This window comes from Eublepharis macularius, chromosome 18, assembly GCF_028583425.1.
Source record: "Eublepharis macularius isolate TG4126 chromosome 18, MPM_Emac_v1.0, whole genome shotgun sequence".
Classification (NCBI taxonomy): Eukaryota; Metazoa; Chordata; class Lepidosauria; order Squamata; family Eublepharidae; genus Eublepharis; species Eublepharis macularius.
This window is the reverse complement of record NC_072807.1, coordinates 8,564,551-8,583,287: the sequence shown is the minus strand read 5'-3', so window position 1 is coordinate 8,583,287 and position 18,737 is coordinate 8,564,551. Positions and strand designations below refer to the sequence as shown.

General features: G+C 41.4%; 1 protein-coding gene across 4 annotated transcripts in view; it reads right to left on the bottom strand.

Annotated features, from left to right (window-relative positions):
• Window positions 1-281: 281 nt before the first annotated feature.
• Window positions 282-18,737, bottom strand: part of TRPC4 (transient receptor potential cation channel subfamily C member 4) — a 103,103-nt gene continuing 84,647 nt past the window's right edge. For 2 of the 4 annotated variants that reach the window (XM_055002612.1, XM_055002614.1), the window contains 6 exons: window positions 9,956-10,269; window positions 8,132-8,327; window positions 6,565-6,759; window positions 5,383-5,424; window positions 4,090-4,179; window positions 282-1,138 (listed from right to left, as the gene is read on the bottom strand). In XM_055002612.1, coding sequence (XP_054858587.1) covers window positions 419-1,138; window positions 4,090-4,179; window positions 5,383-5,424; window positions 6,565-6,759; window positions 8,132-8,327; window positions 9,956-10,269 — 1,557 coding nt within the window. In that variant the 3' untranslated portion in view covers window positions 282-418. Of the gene's footprint in view, window positions 1,139-4,089; window positions 4,180-5,382; window positions 5,425-6,540; window positions 6,760-8,131; window positions 8,328-9,955; window positions 10,270-18,737 lie in introns of all 4 variants that reach the window. The other 2 variants (XM_055002611.1, XM_055002613.1) reach the window with 2 other exon arrangements.

The window sequence follows — 18,737 nt, the reverse complement described above, 5'->3', positions numbered from 1 at the left end:
TCTTCTAATTCTTATATCCACCCTCATATTTAGGGATCCTAAAAAAGGTTCATCAAGGCTCACACCTTTGTTAAACTATGTTTATTTGCATAGAAAAAGGTTTACCATAGGCATTAAGTATCACAGGAGACAAATTTCATTTATTTCAAATTGAAAAAAGATAGCTAAAAATTTTCTGTGGGTTATTGCAACAGTACAAGAATACAAGATGCTTCCATTTATTAAAAAAATGTAAAATAAATTGTGAACACAAAGCAGGCTACAAAACAGTAGGGGACTTCTCTTGCCTTTCCTTTGTGGAATAATAATATATGCTCTTCCTGCAACTTCTCTGTTAATGTTTTAAGCATCACCATACAAAGCACACTGCCATCTCTTGCTACGTGTGTTCTTTTATCAGCTTATCTGCCTGCACCCATCACAACCTTGTTGTGAAGTAATTGTCCTGCACAATTGTCTCTTGTTTCCCAGCAGAGTCCCTACCAAAATCCGGCTCCTTGTCCAGCAAATCCTTTGGTGTGAGCGGTTCAGAGTCCAGTCTCATGCTCTTCTTCACGTCAGCAGAGGAAATGACCTCATCCAGCTTCAAATCCAAAGTCTCATTTTTAGCTTGCTTATCACTGATAACTGTGCACTTGTCACTGGGGCTGTGGATGTTTAATTCACAGTTTACAACCAGTTCCTCCTCCATCAGCTCCGTGGCTTCCTCCTGTTGCTCTTCCATTTGTCGACGGGAGACTTCCTCAGAAATGGAGTAGATTTGATTGGCACTTTGCTCGGCAGCCATGTTTTTTGACTGTTTGTGGAAGAACCCGAACTTCTTTACATCAGCCATGAAGTTCACCTTCTTTTGCTTTTCCTTGGTTGACCCGGATGCCATCAGCACCGACCCGTTGCTCAGGATGTGTGCTTCAGCAGCCCTTGCAGTAGCCTTTGGGCGAATCATGGTGGTGATATCAAAAAGGCTCAGGCTTCTCCGCTTAACTTTCTCACATCCTTCGGCCTTTTCTCCTTCCTCAGCCTCTGGTAAAGAGGAGTCATCTTTGCCAGGTTTTGAGCCCTGCAAATTGGGCAGTTTGTTTCCCTTTAGTAAACCGAGGACCTCGAAGCGAAAACTGGAGATGTCTTGCTTTAACTCCTAAATGCAATCAGAAAAGAGGAGGTTTTTAAAACACAGAAGACTGAGCAGAAAATACAATATATTAATCTTGAAAATGTCAAATAATAAATTGCCCACAGATTTCTGAGTGGGGACTCTCCTAAAATAATAGTTGAAGCCACAAGTCCAAGAGCTATTTCAGTTGCAGCTCCTTCCTCAGTCAGTGGCATTACAAAACATTCTGCCTTCACAAATAGCAGAATTTACACTGACGAGTGCTCCCAGCCATGCCCTTCTGACAGAAATCTCCCACTGTGTGTGTGTGTGCGTTGTGTGGTATTCTGGCCAGACCCTATAGCCCAAAGAAGGCACAGGATCTCTCCACATGAATTAATCTATCTCACCTTCCACACTAACAGATAAACATATCTTCCCACAATAAAAATAACTTTATTTACCTCTTTTCCTGTATTTCTACACTTCTTACACACAGCAAGAATGTATGAACGAAATCCTGCCCTGGCTGATCCTGCACTGGGCAGGGGGTTGGACTAGATGGTCTGTATGGCCCCTTCCAACTCTATGATTCTATGATTCTAAGTCATAGCTGAATTTCGGCAACCCCTGGTGAGGTTTCCATGGTAAGAGACTAACAGAGGTGGTTTGCCATTGCCTTCCTCTGCACATCTGGTCTTCCTTGGAGGTCTTTCATCCAATTACTTAACAAGGCTGATGCTGCTTAGCTTCTGAGATCTGATGAGATCAGGCTCTCAGACCAAAATGGTTTGCAGAACTTAGGAAGTTTTCTTTATGGAAGAGTATCTTGATCAAAGACAACTTTCCTCATCAATCAATTCTAAATCGACTCATGCCCATACTCCTGTCATGAGTTGTCTTTTCTGACACTAGCATCCATCGAATCTCCCTCCTCAAACCCTATTTTTCCTGTCAAGCTATTACCAGCTAAACTCACAGGATATCTTTCAGACTTTCTGGTTTACATCCAATCACAGTTCAAGGTTCAGGGATCTCTTGGTACAGAATATCAAGAGAAATTCCAAGCTCCACCTAACCAGCTAACCAATCCAGCTTCCGGGGTGGACAACTTTATCACATCGGAAACATGGATCTTGTATGTTTACATTATACACCATTTATATTCTTAGGTCATTAGGATAGAAATAGTACACATTGTAGATGGTTTATATCTTAACAATGTCTGTCTTCCTTGTTTGAAATGGATGAACTGGAGTATATTTCTGTCAATACCCCACTGTTCTTTTACATTTTCATATTGACATTTTAGTTGTGTGTTGCTATTCATGTATTTGACTGCAATAAAACCTCTGTTTCATCTTTAAAGTATTGTCATTTTCCCACCTGGGAAAACTACCGTCCCAAATCTAGGACTCTAGAATACTTCAGGCAAAAAAACCCCAATAATAAAGTTATTTGGGTTTGCATCTGTGTGCACTACTGATATGCTCAGAGGAGTGTTCTTCATATCAGGGAGGGGGGTAGACACATGTAGACCATTTGGGTAACAGTTTCTGCTAGCTCCTCCCAATTTGGGTAAAGCCAAGCCATGGCTGGGTAGGGAGTAGATATGGGCATGAACCTAAATACGAACCAAAAAACCCCCACGAACCATCCCGGTTTGGGGTCGCAAACCAGGGTTCGTGGAAACTCGATTCCATGAACTTCCACAAACTGGACTACTGGTTCGTTTGGTTCGTATTAAAGGGCCAGTTTAAATGGCCATTTCCCCAGGGGAAATGGCCATTTGCAAGCCGCAGGTCCCTTTAAACTATCAGCTGACAGGCGGCAGGGGGGGATCCCCCCTCGCTGACTGCCAGCTGATAGTTTAAAGGGACCTTTAAATGGCCCAGCCCCAGCCCCTCACCCCCTCCCAAGCCCCAGCCCCAGCTCTGCAGGCCCGCACGGCCTGCATGGCAGCAGAGGCGGCGGAAAAGGGCCCTCCTGCCACTCAAATGGCAGCCGCAGCTGCCATTTGACGGGCAGAAGGGCCCTTTTCCACCTCCACTGCTGCCCTGTGAGTGCGCAGAACAGCAAAGGAGGCCGAAAATGGCTGCGGCTGCCATTTGAGAGGCAGAAAGGGCCTTTTTGGCCTCCTCTGCTGCGTGGGCAGTGAAGGAGGCCTCCACCACCCCAGCATCAGAGGGAAGGTAAGTGGGGGGCTGGAACTGGGGGGGGATGAGGGGCTGGGGCTACAGTTGGGAGGTTGGGGCTGGGGTGGTGGGGGCTGGGGGTTGGGCTGTTTAAAGGGGGTCCCCCCTGCCGCCTGCCAGCTGATAGTTTAAAGGGCCCTGCCCCTTGCAAGCGGCAGGAAAGGGCCATTTCAACAATTAAATGCCCCTTTCCCTGCCAGAAAGGGCCATTTAAACCCCACAAACCACGAACTGATCCGTAACTGGGCCAGTTCCATGCCAGTTCGTGGTTCGTGGAAACCCCATGAACCCCATGGTTCATTTTTTTAACGTAAGAAGAAAAATCATTTTTTCACAATTGAGGGCATTGGTGCCCTCCTCGTTGGATCTCCTGCACAGCAGAAGGGGAGGGGGCAAGGCAGCCAGAGGGAAGGATGACACCATATCAGCTGATATATGTGTGAAGAGACTCTAGGAACAGAACCATCCTGACATGAGGAGTGGCATTCGGACCCTCCACTTTTTGCCACTGCTTCAGTGGCTTCATTATTCCACATTCCAGGGCTGCAAATGTCTATCCAGACAGGGTAAAGCTTTGCAGGACAGGCGGGGAGGAGGGATACAAGCAGAGGATAGGACTTGCCAACACCACCCCAAGTACACACCACTCAAACTACACATCTATGATTCGATGTGCAAATGAGTGCAAACGATGCGCAAATTGGTTTGCTATGTTCTCATCTCTTGAGCCAGAAGTCTATTAAATGAAATTTCACTTGCTGCTGATGCAGTTACAAAGTCCTCAGAGCCAAGAGCAATCACCTTAAAGTTCTCTTCTGTTAGCCCCTCTTCCGTTTTAGCATCTCTGATCATCGCCGCCACATATCTCTTAACAAGGTTTTTCATAACCTCCTGAAAGAGAAGAACAATCTGTTTTGTGAGTGCAGTCTAGCGGTACAGTGACGCTTGATGAAGCAAAGATGGTGCATTTTCTCTGGTTTTAAGCTGTAGCCCCAGAGAAATTAGAAGGGACAAGCAGGGACCCACCTATCTTCAGCTTTATTATCTATCTACTTCATTTGTGGCCCAACAGTCTCTACAATGGGGTCCTCTCCTCCATTTTGTCTTCAGAACAACCTTGTCAGCAGGGGTGGAATGGGAGTGAAAAATCGTGGAGAAGGTTTTGCATAGGGCTCGGATGGGCCTTCTGTCACAAGGCTGGCCCAGCCCAGGTATGGGGGGGGCATTTGCCCATTGAAGGGGGGTTCTGATATTCTTAACAGCCCATCTGCCCTTCCTGTGAGGTAAGTTAGGTTGAGAATGTGTAACTGGCTCATGGTAGGATTGCCAGCTCAGGGTTCGGACATTCCTGGAAATAATGGGGGTGGAGCCTGAAGAGGGTGGGGTTTGGGGAGGAGATGGGCCTCAGCAGGGTATAATGCCATAGAGTCCACCCTTCAAAGCAACCATTTTCTCCAGGGGAACTGATCTCTGTGGCCTGGAGACCAGTTGTAATTCTGGGAGATCTCCAGCCACCACCTGGAGGTTGGCAACTGTAGCTCAATGTCTCCCAGTGAGCTTCCGTGAGTAAAACAGATTGGACTCTTAAAACCTGCCCCTTCATTCAGGGTAAAGTGGAGTAAGTTCCCAGTTCTTTATTCTGTTGATTTTTATTTGTAGACGAGTTTCCAAAGAAATGAAAATAGTTTCATTTTGAGATGACTAAACCGGACATCTGTGCAAACTTTTGATGGCAGCCAAAGGAGAAAGGTACTTGTTTCCATTGGGGATGGAATTACAGAGGAATTCCTCACAGAGGACTTGCTGCTTAGGTAAATTTAAATCCCCCACTTTCCAGGTAGAACAGGTGCCTGTGGGGATCTGTTTTACCAAAACATCCAAAGAGACATACATATTTTTAAATCCCTGGCTTGCACATCTGATATTTTTTCCCTGTTGTAAGGTTCATCAAATAGAAAGCAGGAGAGAGAACTGTCTTCACCAGTGGAGTTACTATATCCGTATCAGAAACAGTTTGTGCTGGACTACTGTGGCCGTTCTGATCCGAGCTAAAAAGTCCAGTTCCTTCCAATAACAAAAAAAAAAGAGGCTTGCCTGATATTGATGATGTCTCCGCAAATTATCAGCTGCACGTCTCTGAAAATGGAGAACACGTTATATGGATTAGCTGGAACACTATTTAAAAACATCTATAGCCAGGGCTTTTTTTCAGCAGGAACGCAGTGGAATATTTGTCAGGGGTGCTTTAGGCTCATCCTGCATTGGGCAGGGTTGGACTAGAAGGTCTCTGTATGGCCTCTTCCAGCTTTGTGATTCTGTGACCCTATGATTGGCAATATAAAAGAACATGCTCAATTGTCTCTACCAGACTGGATGGACGGGGCAGAGACGATTTACATAAGGGATATGAGCATATCTCTCCTCCAAAAAAGCCAAGGGCGTGGTAGAAACTATTGATCATGTCTTCTTATACTGTCAGTTTTACCAGAACATTTGGAATGTATATATTACTCCACTCCTGCACAATTACCCTGGTAGATCAAATCCATTTTATATTTCATGCCTGCTTGGTGACCGTTATAATGAAATATCTTTTAAAGTAGCTAGATTTTGTGCCCTGGCATGCTTAATTTGGCAGAAGAACATAGTTTTATCCTCGCAATTTTAATTAAGATCCATATTTTATGTACAGTATATTTTTATATCTATATCCTATATTTTTATATCTATGCCCTGAATTTAATGTATATGACTCAGTGACTTTGATTTTAACTTCTGATCTCAGATCATAACAATAAACTATGAAGAGCTAAGGGGTTTGTCAAGGGATGCTTTAGGCTCATCCTGCATTGGGCAAAGGGTTGGACTAGAAGGTCTGTATGGCCCCTTCCAACTCTGTGATTCTGTGAACCTTAAGTCATGTAAAAGCTCGGCGGAATTTGTTTTCTATTCCCCACTGCCGGGACATATAAGGCTTGTGTGCTCTATCCGCTTGTAGAGAGGTGTCCCATAATCTGTTTCATAGTTACTCTGGCTCCTTGGAAGTTCTCTCAGGCAAGAATCACATGTAATCCCCTTTTATCAGCTGAGAGAAGGGAGGGTGCTTTCCTGCTTGGCACTGAGCTCCTAGGAAGGACGGGGCCATGTGAATGAGACTAAGTAGAATGGTATTGTTGGCTCCGTGAATCCACACTGGGTATCTGCCCAATTTGTCAGCTTCTGGCTCGTATTTATGCATAAAAGACAGAGGACGGGGAGGAAATGGGTGGTGCTTACCCCGATCGTTCCAAAACTCTCTGGTTTCTTTCGGATCTTTTTCCCACACAGTCGTCTCCACAGCCATCGGATCAGGTACCAGAGAGATTTTGGACTTGGGATCACATTGAAAGGGGTAGGAAGCGTCCCTCCTTCTTCAAAGTAACTCATCCACAATTTTGTCCGAGCAAATTTCCATTCGATGTCCGCATGATCCTGAGCGTAGGAAATATGAAAACACCTTAAAACCAGCATGGTGTGAAGAAGCTTTTAGCTTGCCCATAACTGGAATCCCAAATGAGATGAAACTCACTGCAAAAATCACACCTTTCCAGGATAACAAATTTTATCTGTGAGCTTGACTCATCCTACCCAGTGAAGAAGCACTCTGGCTTTCTTATCACCTTTAAATGTCTTGAAGGCAGCAGAGGGTAATGATGAATAGAGGAAACTCTGATTTGTGTTGAGCAAAAGATAATTACTATCAAGCCATTTCTCTTTAACAACGCTGTGACTGCAAGGAGCATTCATTTTACTTGGACATGTAATAACTAGAGAACATCTCAGGAAACTGCCAGATTTTAATTAGAGGGCATGGGGGTCTTATGACCCTGTCTTTTCCCAATGACTGGAAAAGCAGATGCAGATGCAGCCAACAGACCGTCACCAACTAATCAATGTTTATTTCCACTTTCTTGTCATGTGGTGAAGGGGGGCTGTCCTAGAGCTGACCAGGTCTCTTTAGGAGATCTGGTTTTTGCCTGCCAGAAGCAAAGCATCCTAGACAAAGTAGGAAATCTGTCTGGAAGAACCCTTCTGCAGAGTATCTAGAGATGGCAACTTTTTATGAGTGGAAATTTTCCATTCATCTCATCATTCACTATGGGGCAGGGTGGGGAGTCTCCTGGGCAGATCTAAAGACAGGATATCAGTGGAGACCTCTTGGCATTATGTTGTCAGCCTGCTTATGAAAAATTCAAATCCATTCACAAACTCAGTGGTTCGGGTGTCAGGTTCTGAGAGGACAATTCCTATTCTACACCAGCCTGGTGGAACTCTTTTGCCATTGAGACCAGGGCCCTGCAGGACTTATTACAGTTCCGCTGGGCCTGCAAGTTGGAGATGTTCCGCCAGGCCTATGGCAGTGGTCGAGCTCTGGGTGGGCTCCCTGGTCGGCCTCTCTGCTGTGGCCTTGGTCTACTGTTTATCTGAAACATCTATGATCTGCCTGTCCTCCTCCCTCTGATTGCCAAAGAAGTGCATAGTTTTAATATCTTTGCTCCTGTTGGATATGGTTTTATGGTTTTAAATTGTGTTTTGTACTTTGTAATGTATTATTCATTTTATACTGTATTTACTTGTAGTTTTACAATGTTGTAACCCGCCCGGAGCCCATTCATGGGGAGGGCGGGTTAGAAATTTAATAAATTAAATTAAGAAACTTCCTCGGTGATCTTGGGGCAGTCATTCTCTCTTAGCCTCACTGTTAATCTGGTATGCATATCAGATTTCTTGTGTTCAAAAAGGTGAAAATCTGGTCAACCCAGATTATTTTCAAAAGAAGCAAAAGGGGAAATGAGGAACTGACTGCAATGAGTTGGTATGAGTTGTTCATCATGGCGATCAGCATGTTGAGCAAGACGACCAGTGAGATGACATTGTACGTGCCGAACATGGTGGCCCCGACAAACTCTGTGAACTCATGCCTGGCTTTCACATTGGTCACATACAGGTTGATGAGTCCAAAGACGGACCAGAAGAGTGACTGGAGAGTTTCAAATAACCTGGGGGGCGGGGGGGAGAAAAAGGTAAATTTCAGTAATGCCACGTAAAGATACATGCCAGTTGTATTTCTCTGGGACATGCTCAGGAAAAGATAAAAAATACTTATAATTTTTTTTCAAAAAGATGGTATAACCACGTTGAAACTTGGATGAAAATTCTTTAAGCCTAAAACATTAAACAAAACATTTTAATACAACTAACTTGGATCCCCCTCCTGTGTTCTTGAATTGATCACCTTCGGGAATCCTAGCATGAATGAAATCAACAACAACATTCAATGTATATACACCGCCCTTCAGGACAACTTAACACCCACTGAGAGCGGTTTACAAAGTGTGCTGTTATTATCCTCACGACAATCACCCTGTGGGGTGGGTGGGGCTGAGAGAGCTCTGAGAAGCCAGATGCTTGACCGCTTTCAAAGGCACCAGCTGGAGAAACTAGCTTTTGGAAGCGAAGGGAGATTTTAAAGACATGAAAAAGGTGTGTGTGGGAAAAATGGAAATGGGGGGAGAGGTATTTATCGTATTTATTTATATTCTATCTTTTGCCCAGTCAGGGTCACCAGAGTAGAAACTGAATTATATGCAAAGGCCTCTGAATTTACAGGCCACCTGAAGTAACTAAAATTTCAGTGGCCCATCGAGAACACCAAGATGGCGTCGAGATAGAAGCCACGGCTGCTTTGCTCCGCAAGTTGATTTTATTTTGCTTTGTTTTATCTTATCTAACCTGCTTCTTATCCTGCCTCCTACTTGGCTATCTGATTCACCACAGTGGCCCATCTTCTCACAACAGCACCCTCAGCACTAGTTAACTTGGCAAAACGTGTCTCACATGTAAGAGCCTGGACATGAAAAATGGACCATTAGATACGTGGGCTTATGGTGACCAACTGGAAAATAGAGCGTCAATAGTGGCACTCTAGGAATTTTCCCATGTCTTTATTATTTTTACTATAGAAATTAAGGGAAATCCCTAGACATAGCCCAGAAGTGATATCCTCCCCAAATTCTACCCTCCATAGATGCTACCCCCAAAATCCCCCAGCATTTTCCAAGGCAGTGCTGACAACTCTATGCTGGAGTCCATGACTCTTGGTCTGGCTACCATCAATGAGAAGTGACTGAGGTTCAGGGTAGGGTTTTGATGAAGAACGTGAGAACAAGCATAGAGATAGAAATGCCAGAGTGACAGAAGGCCCTCAGTTTCCAGGACGATTTGGGAAATCCCAGCAGTGGCAAGAGAGAGAGAGAGAGAGAGAGAGAGAGAGAGAGAGAGAGGTGGGGAGGGGGTTTACAATATAGTTGCTGGAGCTAGCTGTAATTTCGGTAATGTACTACTGTGCTCTACTGACGCTATGTCTGTGATTAGATAAATCTTGTCTTCTCATCATGTGGCCAAAGTATTAGCAACCTCCATGCATTTACTACTCTGATGAAATTCAGGTCCTGTTATTATGCCCAGGCTGAACACTCAAAACCTGAACTATTGCGGGGGGGTGGGTACAGATTCCTTAAAATGTGTTTAACTCCCTAGCAATTAATTAATATTAAAGTATGGATGGACACAATACTATGAAACATAAAGATAACACTGTGTAATATAAAAGAAGCAGTTAACTTACGTTGAAAAAGCATTGTTTTGTTTTTCACACCGTATCCCTTTGCAATTATTGGCTTCGTTTGTTTCATAGTAGAAATACAGCTGGTTCAGCCCATTTGCAAAAGCCAGCAACACAAGACAGTAGATGAACAGAAACTTTAAAATGTCCAGTAACATTCTTCCCAGCGAGATCTGCAATGGTCCCAGATGAGAATTGGCAGTGAACAAGGAGATCAGGCGCAAAGAGCTGAAGATGTTAGCAATGGCAAAGAGGGCCTCAGCCACCAGCGTGGGGTGCCACATGTCCCAGCTGTCTCTTGGCACGAGCCCACTGTACTGCATGGAAAAACAGAAAGGCCACATTACAAAGATCTTTCCAACAAAGTACATTTTTCTCAGCCTGCATCCCTTTGCCTTGGGACAGCTTCATGTCAAACCAGCCTCTTCCAAGGCCATAATTCACTTAATTTATATATCCACCTATTTCCTAGGTGTCCCAGGACCGAAGGCAGGTAACAACAATGTAAAAATGTAAAAAACAGTACAAATCAATTTAATAGAACTGACATTGAAATAACACATTAACAGCAAGACTGAAAACAACCGACCAGCAGGACATTCCCCCTTTGGCAAAATCAGGATGCCCCCAAAGCTCTCTGGAACAGCTGCTTTTGCAGCCTCCCCAGAAAGCTCTCTGGTCTCTGCGTGATTATGAGGAGCTCTACGTGATTCGGACAAAGGGGTTCTCCATGTTATTCTAGAGAATTCGTAATCCTAATTTCTGATAAATAGGGGCAAAACTCTTCATGAACGGTATAAATGGTGGAAACCGCATCTTAGCTGAAAAAAGCTTGTATATTAAGGGTGGAAATACACATTACGAAGTACCTAGGGAGGCTCAAATGAACCTCATTTAACATGTCTCCCCTTCCAACTTCCTATGCACTCGCTCATACAGTCACACTTCAATTAGCTCCGCATAAATACATTCACACATTCAATATCAGTTCCTCAACTGCTAAAAGTATCCCAGTTTCCCCCACCTCCCACATGCATTCGTTGAAATGCTGATCTTGACATTTTCTCACACCCTAAAGAAATGCAAATTAGAAAGTCAAAGAAGCCGACAGTCCTTGTTCCCGCAGCGAAAATCACTTGTAGATGCAGTCACACCAAGGGAGCTCCCGTGAAAGCAGCATTCAAGTGTGCTGAGCAAGAACAGCCTGCACGTGAATTGAGAATGACAAATAAAATCCAGCACTTGAGCATCCCCAGGTAGTTCACAACATGTATTTCCTCCCTAAGCCATCTAACATATCACTGGATTTCCCATTTGCTGTCTACCCATTATCCTGTTCTTAGTTATACCTTTAGTTATCTTTACTAGAAAGTTTAAAAACTCCAGGCAGCCACTGATATCTCCATGTGGGAACATCATGGTTGTTATACTCACAGCATTGCTACCATTCCCATTAGGATAAGTGCCTTGCAGCAGTGAGCTATTCAAAGAAACAATTACAGAAATGTTTGGCCTCACTGGCTATCCAGGCAGCCCCAGCACCAGAGTTACTGGTGCATGAGGCCACCCTCATGCGTGCACGCAGTGCGTACGTGCCCCCGGACTGCGTGATGATGTCATCATGTGATGAAGTCATCATGCAGTGACGCTGGGGGCATTGGCTGGCGGGGTCGCTGGGGTGGCGCGAGGAGGCTGCCCGCGCCCCACATGCCACCCTGGACACCTGCCATTCCTGGCCTGCAGCTGCTGCACTCACCCAGGGGCGTGTGGCGGCTGCACGGGGCTGGCCAGCGGCGGTGCAGCGCACGCCCTCCGCCCCTGGCACCCCCTCCGGCACCCCCTCCGGCCCTGCAGCGCCCGCAGCCCCCACCTCACCACCTCAACAGTGGCGCCGGCCCTGTATCCAGGATTAGTTGACAAAAGATAGTTGCTTACAACAATATTTCATTGCCTTGCATAGAGATGGACCTACATTTAATCTGCAGAATCCCCAGTCAAGGGAGAAGTTCCTGGCTGGACTCCCAGAGATTTGCTGTCAGTCAAAGGAAACAAAGATACCACATGTGTCTGCGTATGGCAGATGTCTGTGTATGGCAACATGTGTTCAACAGCCACCCTCTTAGCACACTAAAGAAGACCACAAACCCTCTTGTTTTCTCAGCCTTGGTCTTTTCGAGATGAGTGGATGAGGGATATATTTATTTCCATCTTCTCTGCCTACCAGTACCCCCCTCCTTCTGACCTGGAGTGAACATGTGATATAGATTGGATCTCTCCAGTATTGCTAGACAGGAGAACAATGATGGCTTTTAAAATCTCAGTGGGAAAGGTTAACAGTTATTTTCACATTTTAGTATTTGTTGTATTAATCTGCTTTCAGCAGGAGATGAAAGACTTCGAAGGACAGGGAATTGCAGATGTGACACAGAGAGCACAAGAGTCAAAGGGTCAGGAAAGATCATCAACATTTAGTGAGCAAACAAGAGAGTCACTTCTCCAGAGTGCAAGAAGAACAATTCCAACACCAATGTTGGGCTCTATGTGGAAAGGGAAAGAAGAGTTCATTTTTTTTAGAAGATCCTGCCTGGGTTCAAATGCAATGCGTAATATTATGTATGTATATAAGTATTTATAAATATTTCAGTGCAGCCTTCCTGCCCCAAGGGGCAAGGCTCAGTAAACAGGGCAGATTTTGCCCAGCACCTAGAAGATGACCAACGTGTCCGTGCCCTGATGGAAACAAACAGCTACGCATGCAAGTGCAACTCAATGGGAGGAGAATAGCATAAAGCAAAACGGAGCAGTTGCAACACTTGTCCAGGGTTCCTGGACCTCTTTGCCAGGGGCTGCAGGAGCTTTCCTAAATGGGCTGTGCAAGGCATCCCATTCACTCTGCTAAGAACCTGGACTGAATGGAGCTGGTGACCTGCTGGAGGCAAAGAGGGGCCAAAACAGGAACTCATGAGTTGGTTACGTCATCATCATTGTGTTTCTTGTATTCTTATTTGGAGATGCTGAACAATGATCCTAATATTATTTTCTTAATCACTCTCTCAATGGTTGTATATATATTCCCTAGATAAACAACTGCATTGGTTAACTGGTGTACAAAAATTATAACAGGAAATCAAAATTAGGAATAAGTAAGAGGTCTAAGTGCCCTGACCTGGATAGCCCAAGTGAGCTTGATTTCATCAGATCTCAGAAGCTAAGCAGGATCAGCCTTGGTTATTAATTGGATGGGAGACCTTCAACAAAGACGGGGGGGCGTGGCATCCATCTCCTGAGGAATGGATGCACATTGAAGGAGCTCCAGCTCTCCCTTGCCTGGAATCCCACTAAATAATGCTTAATACTTGCTCTTCTCTGTGGCAATGATGAAGCAAGGAGAAGACAAGAAGAAATCACCTGCTAAGGCTGTGAAAAATCTGCAGAGCCTTTTTTCTGGAACTAATTTAGCCGAGGCTCAAGAACACAGCACAAAACATCAAGCCAAAATGGCCGATGGAACTGCTGAAGCCAATGCAATGGTAAGCACTTAGCATTTGCCCCTTGAGCAACAGTTTTCTAAATTAGAAAAATCATTAATGAGGCAAATGGCTTTGCTGATTCAGCCTTTGTCAGATCAGCTAGCAGAGATTAAATCAGAGCTAAACAAAACTAACTTGAAAGTGGAAAAAGCACTGGATTTAGCTACTATGTCACAAAGAGATTTGAGAGATCTTCAAGATGCTTCTGACTCACACGAACTAAGATTAATAAACCTTGAAATAGCAGCACGACAGAAGAACCTCAAGATTAGAGGAATAGATGAATCCTGGACAAAAAATGAAGATTTGCTGACTACATTAACCAATTGGCTGGGAAAGCAATTAAATATATATAACGAATCATTCCCAATAATCACCAAAGCCTATTGAATAGGCTCTGAACAGCTAGCCATAAAGAAGAACTTCACGAGGGATATTATAATTGAGACTGAAAGCTTCAATACCAGGAGACAAATTCTTGAAGCTGTGAAAGCTAAAGGTTCATTTTACTTTGAGGAAGCCCAAGTCTATATATTTTTAGACTTACCAAGTGTTGATCTGAATAAAAGAAGAGAGTTTAAAGCGACTACAGCAGCACTAAGAATGGCTAATGTTCAATACCGATGGCTAAATCACATTAAACTCTCAGTATTAATTAATGGAAAGCAAATGGTCGCTTCAGACCAGGAAGAAGCAGAACAGCTTTTACGTAGCCTAAACCTTGAAACGCCTATGGAAACTGATACACCCAACCAAAAAAGGAAACTACAACAATCACCTTCCTCGAAGAAAGGAAGTAAAATTCCAGTCTTAGACCCTTAAGCCAACAAGGGGAAAAAATTGGACTATACAGAAGAGTAATGTAGTAATCATCAGTATGTTAATCTCTGTGGTTTTCCAGGTAGGGGGAGTTCGGTTAAGTTCTTTTATTGTAGCTCCCTAATATATACAGTTCCTAAGAGTTGGTAGTAACCAAGAGCTGGAGTGTGCTGTAACACTCTAGCTCAAGGTAACTGTAGTTTGTATAACTTTGATATTTCACGTTTATTAAACACTGCACGTTGTAAATTGGGGAGAAGGGAGGGGGGAAGAAGGTTTAAAGGGAAGTTAAGGGAGGGGAGGGGAGGTTGGGTTTGGCTTCAAGTAGATAACAGCTAATTAAACTTGTTAATATTAAGGTTTATAATAGAGATAGTGACAAGAAGAACAATATTAAAATCCATACATACATACATACATACAGACAGACAGACAGACAGACAGACAGACAGACATATATATAAAGAAGTTTTTCATTTCAAGTTTATTAGAAATAGCAAGTTGTAGACAGAGGAGAAGGAAGGGGAGAAGGAAGATTTTTAGGGAAGTTAAAGGAGGGTAGGGGAGGTTAGATTTGATTTCTAGTTGAGTATTGTTAATTAAATTTGTAGTTTTTAAGGCTTATAAGAGAGATAGTAACTATAAAAAAAGTTTTGTTTGTAGAGCATAATTTAAAAACTTAATAGGAGTTGTTTGCATTTAACTAAACTTAAGTTAGTTCATCAGTAAGTTAGAATATTATATAATGGGTTTATTGGGGGAAATATAGTTCATTGTTATTTCACTAGTTGTAAGACAGTAATACTTGAGCTGCCAAGTTCTTGGAATCGTACTGCATAATTACTAAATTATAATAGTGTTATATTTGATAATTTGTAATAAGTAAGTTTGTTGTTGAATACAGTCAAAAATAATAAGAGAAAAAAATTAAAGCAAGTATTTACAAATAATTAATAAATAGTTTTAAGATATATTTAATAATGCTGCTTTATTGTTATTAAAAGTTGTTATAGCTGTTTAAGAGAATATAATAACAAGTATTTGCATAATTGATACTAATTATCCTTGCTAATTTTTTTTAAATGATATCTAGTTTAAAAGTTATTTCATTCAATGTCTGTGGTCTTGGAAATCCGATTAAAAGAAAGCGAGTAACTACCAATCTGACCAAGACAAGAGCAGATATAATACTTCTTCAGGAAACACATCTACATGCTAAAGGTATTCAAAATTTGAAAACAAATCATTACCAACAACAATATCATGCAGCAGGGACATCTAAGGCAAGGGGGGGGGGGTCCTCTATTTTAGTCTCCAACAATGTGCACTTTTATCTCAAAGATACACTAAAAGATGTACAAGGCAGATTTATATTCATCAAGGGCACAATAAATAATCAGATATATACATTTGGCTCAATTTATGCACCAAACCAGAACGGACTAACATTTAGAGAAAATACGCTTTTAAAACTTTCAAAATTTCAAGAGGGAACACAGATAATAGGGGGTGACCTAAATTACATAATAAACTATAAACTGGATAGATCAAGACCCAAAAGCAACACATCTAAACACAAGAAAACACACACTGGATTAGCAAAAATACTGGGAAATAACCACTTAATTGACATATGGAGACATCAACATAGAAATGAGAAGGACTATACTTATAACTCACCCAAATATAAAATTTACACCAGAATTGATTACTTATTTACTTCAAACACATCTATAAATAACGTAAACAGCTCAGAAATAGGAAATATTGATCACGCTTGGGTGGAGTGCTCAATGATAGTAAATCAAGATCCCCCTAAACCAAAAAGGTGGTCACTAAATAAATATTTAATCACCAAACAAAATCAGCAATTACATAGAGTTAGCAATTACAGATAACTCAACGAATGACATTTCTCCTGGCATACTCTGGGACACAATCAAGACAGGTCACATAATATCTCTCTCTACTCAAGTAAATAAACAAAGAAATAAAATGAAACAAGATTTACAAGAAAACATAAAATTCTTAGAAACTGCTCATAAAAAAAACAGGAAGCAAAAAGACATATAAGAAATTATTGTCTCAATGCAAGCTACTTGAAACATTAGATATCAATACAATTCAGAGAGATCTGCAATATGCTAAACAGAATTATTGGTTTAATTCACCCAAATCATTACATTTATTGTCCTATAAAATCAAAGAAAGGAAATCATTAAATTTAATTTTAAAAATTCAGGATGAGAAGGGTCAACCACACACTAAAACAAATGATATTATAAAAATATTTGAAAAATACTACACTCAAATTTTTTTTTCTACACTCAACTTTATACATCTAAGAATCCAAATCAAGATAATATAACTCAGTTTTTACTTCCTCTCAAAAATCTAAAGAAACTTGATCTTGTTCATAAAAATTCATTAGACAGTACAATTACTCAACAAGAAGTGTTGGACGCATTAAAATCTTTACCAAATAACAAGCACCAGGTCCTGACGGATATCCGTCTGAATTTTATAAAAAATTTGCAACTCTTATATGCAAACCACTAACTGATGCATGTAATGCTATTTTGGAACAGAGCTCAATGCCCCCAACTTGGGCTAATGCATCAATTATAATTATTCCAAAACTTGGTAAAGACGCCACCAAACCCAACTTTTACAGACCCATATCACTTTTAAATCAAGATTGTAAATATTTACCACAGTGATTACCAAAAGAATTAATTCCTTTATCTCTCAATACATACACCAAGATCAATCTGGTTTCATTCCGCACAGGGACTTAATGAACAATATTTATAAAACCTCAAATTTGATTTCATATTGTCAAGGAAATGGTTTTGAGTCGGCTTTTCTATCTCTTGATATTGAGAAAGCCTTTGACTCGGTTGAAATCTCATACCTCAAATTAACATTACAGCATATGGGTTTTAGTAACAAATTTTTGAACATAATCAATTCTATCTACTCCCAAGCCTCAGCACAAATTAAAATTAATGACCAAATCTCCAATAGAATTTATATTCAGAGAGGCACCAGACAAGGTTGCCTATTATCCCCCATTTTGTTTGCTTTAACTATAGACCCTCATGCTATAGCTATTAGAGACAACAACAATATACACGGCATAGACACGACACGTCATAATTTTAAACTTAGTATTTTTGCAGATGATATGTTGGTTTACCTCACAGACCCAGCAAACTCGATAAAACACTTACAGGTTACATTAACAAACTTCAGTATGATTTCAGGCCTATCTATTAATCAGTCTAAATCACAACTCCTCCCAGTGTACTTACAAACCAATACCATCAACTTGATCAAAAAATACTTAACTACCAATGGGCGCCTAATAAAATCTCATACCTAGGCATAACTATACCAACAGACTTGAAACATCTGCTGAAACTAAATCATGACAAGATAATAAATCAGGTAAAACTAAATTTAGATAAATGGAATAAAAATAACCCTTCTTGGTCTGAGAGATATCACCTAATAAAAACCTTTGTTATTTCCAAATTCCTTTTTCTTATGAGAGTGATCCCATTAAAAATCCCCCTTAAAACACTAAAACATTGGCAGAGCCTTTTAAATAAAATTTTATGGAATAAAAAGAAACCAAGAATTGCCTTTGGTACACTTAGATTAAAACATTCACAAGGAGGATTTAATTACCTGGATTTAGAAATATATCAAGATTCAATTAGACTACTTAACATAATACAAATTTTGAATATTTCAGAACCCATACATTGGGCTAAAATGTTACTACCAGACGACAAACCTATCATGATACAAAATATTATATGGAATGACAAAAAAGGCCGCCCAACAATAACTAAAAATAATCCCTTTCTAGAAGCCATTCTGAACATATGGGACCAATATAGACACAAAATCTTGCCAAATACATCAAGATTTTCATCATTCCTCGGTCAAAAATGGTTTCCACCTGGACAAACAAAAGCATTTATGAACATGTGGCAACAGAATAGGACAATACGTATAATGGATATATCATCAAGAACAAATATTTTGAGCAAAATAGAACTGGAACAAAAACTAAAACAAAGAATCCAATGGTTCATGTATCATCAACTTGCACACATGATGAACCAAATCAATATAAAAAACATCCTTAGTATACCCATGACAGAATCTGAACACCTCTTAAACCATATGCATTTATTGCAAAAGGGCCTAATATCTAAACTATACAATTTACTCCTAAATACATATAAACATAAAATTCAGAAGTGCCAACAAGACTGGCAACAGGATTGTAAATCAGAAATTACAACAAACCAAAGGGGAAAAAATCTGGTCCTCAAATATATTCAACACTAGTACTATCACAACTAAAATCCAATCATACAAAATACTCCATAGATGCTATATAACACCTAAGAAGCTTTCAT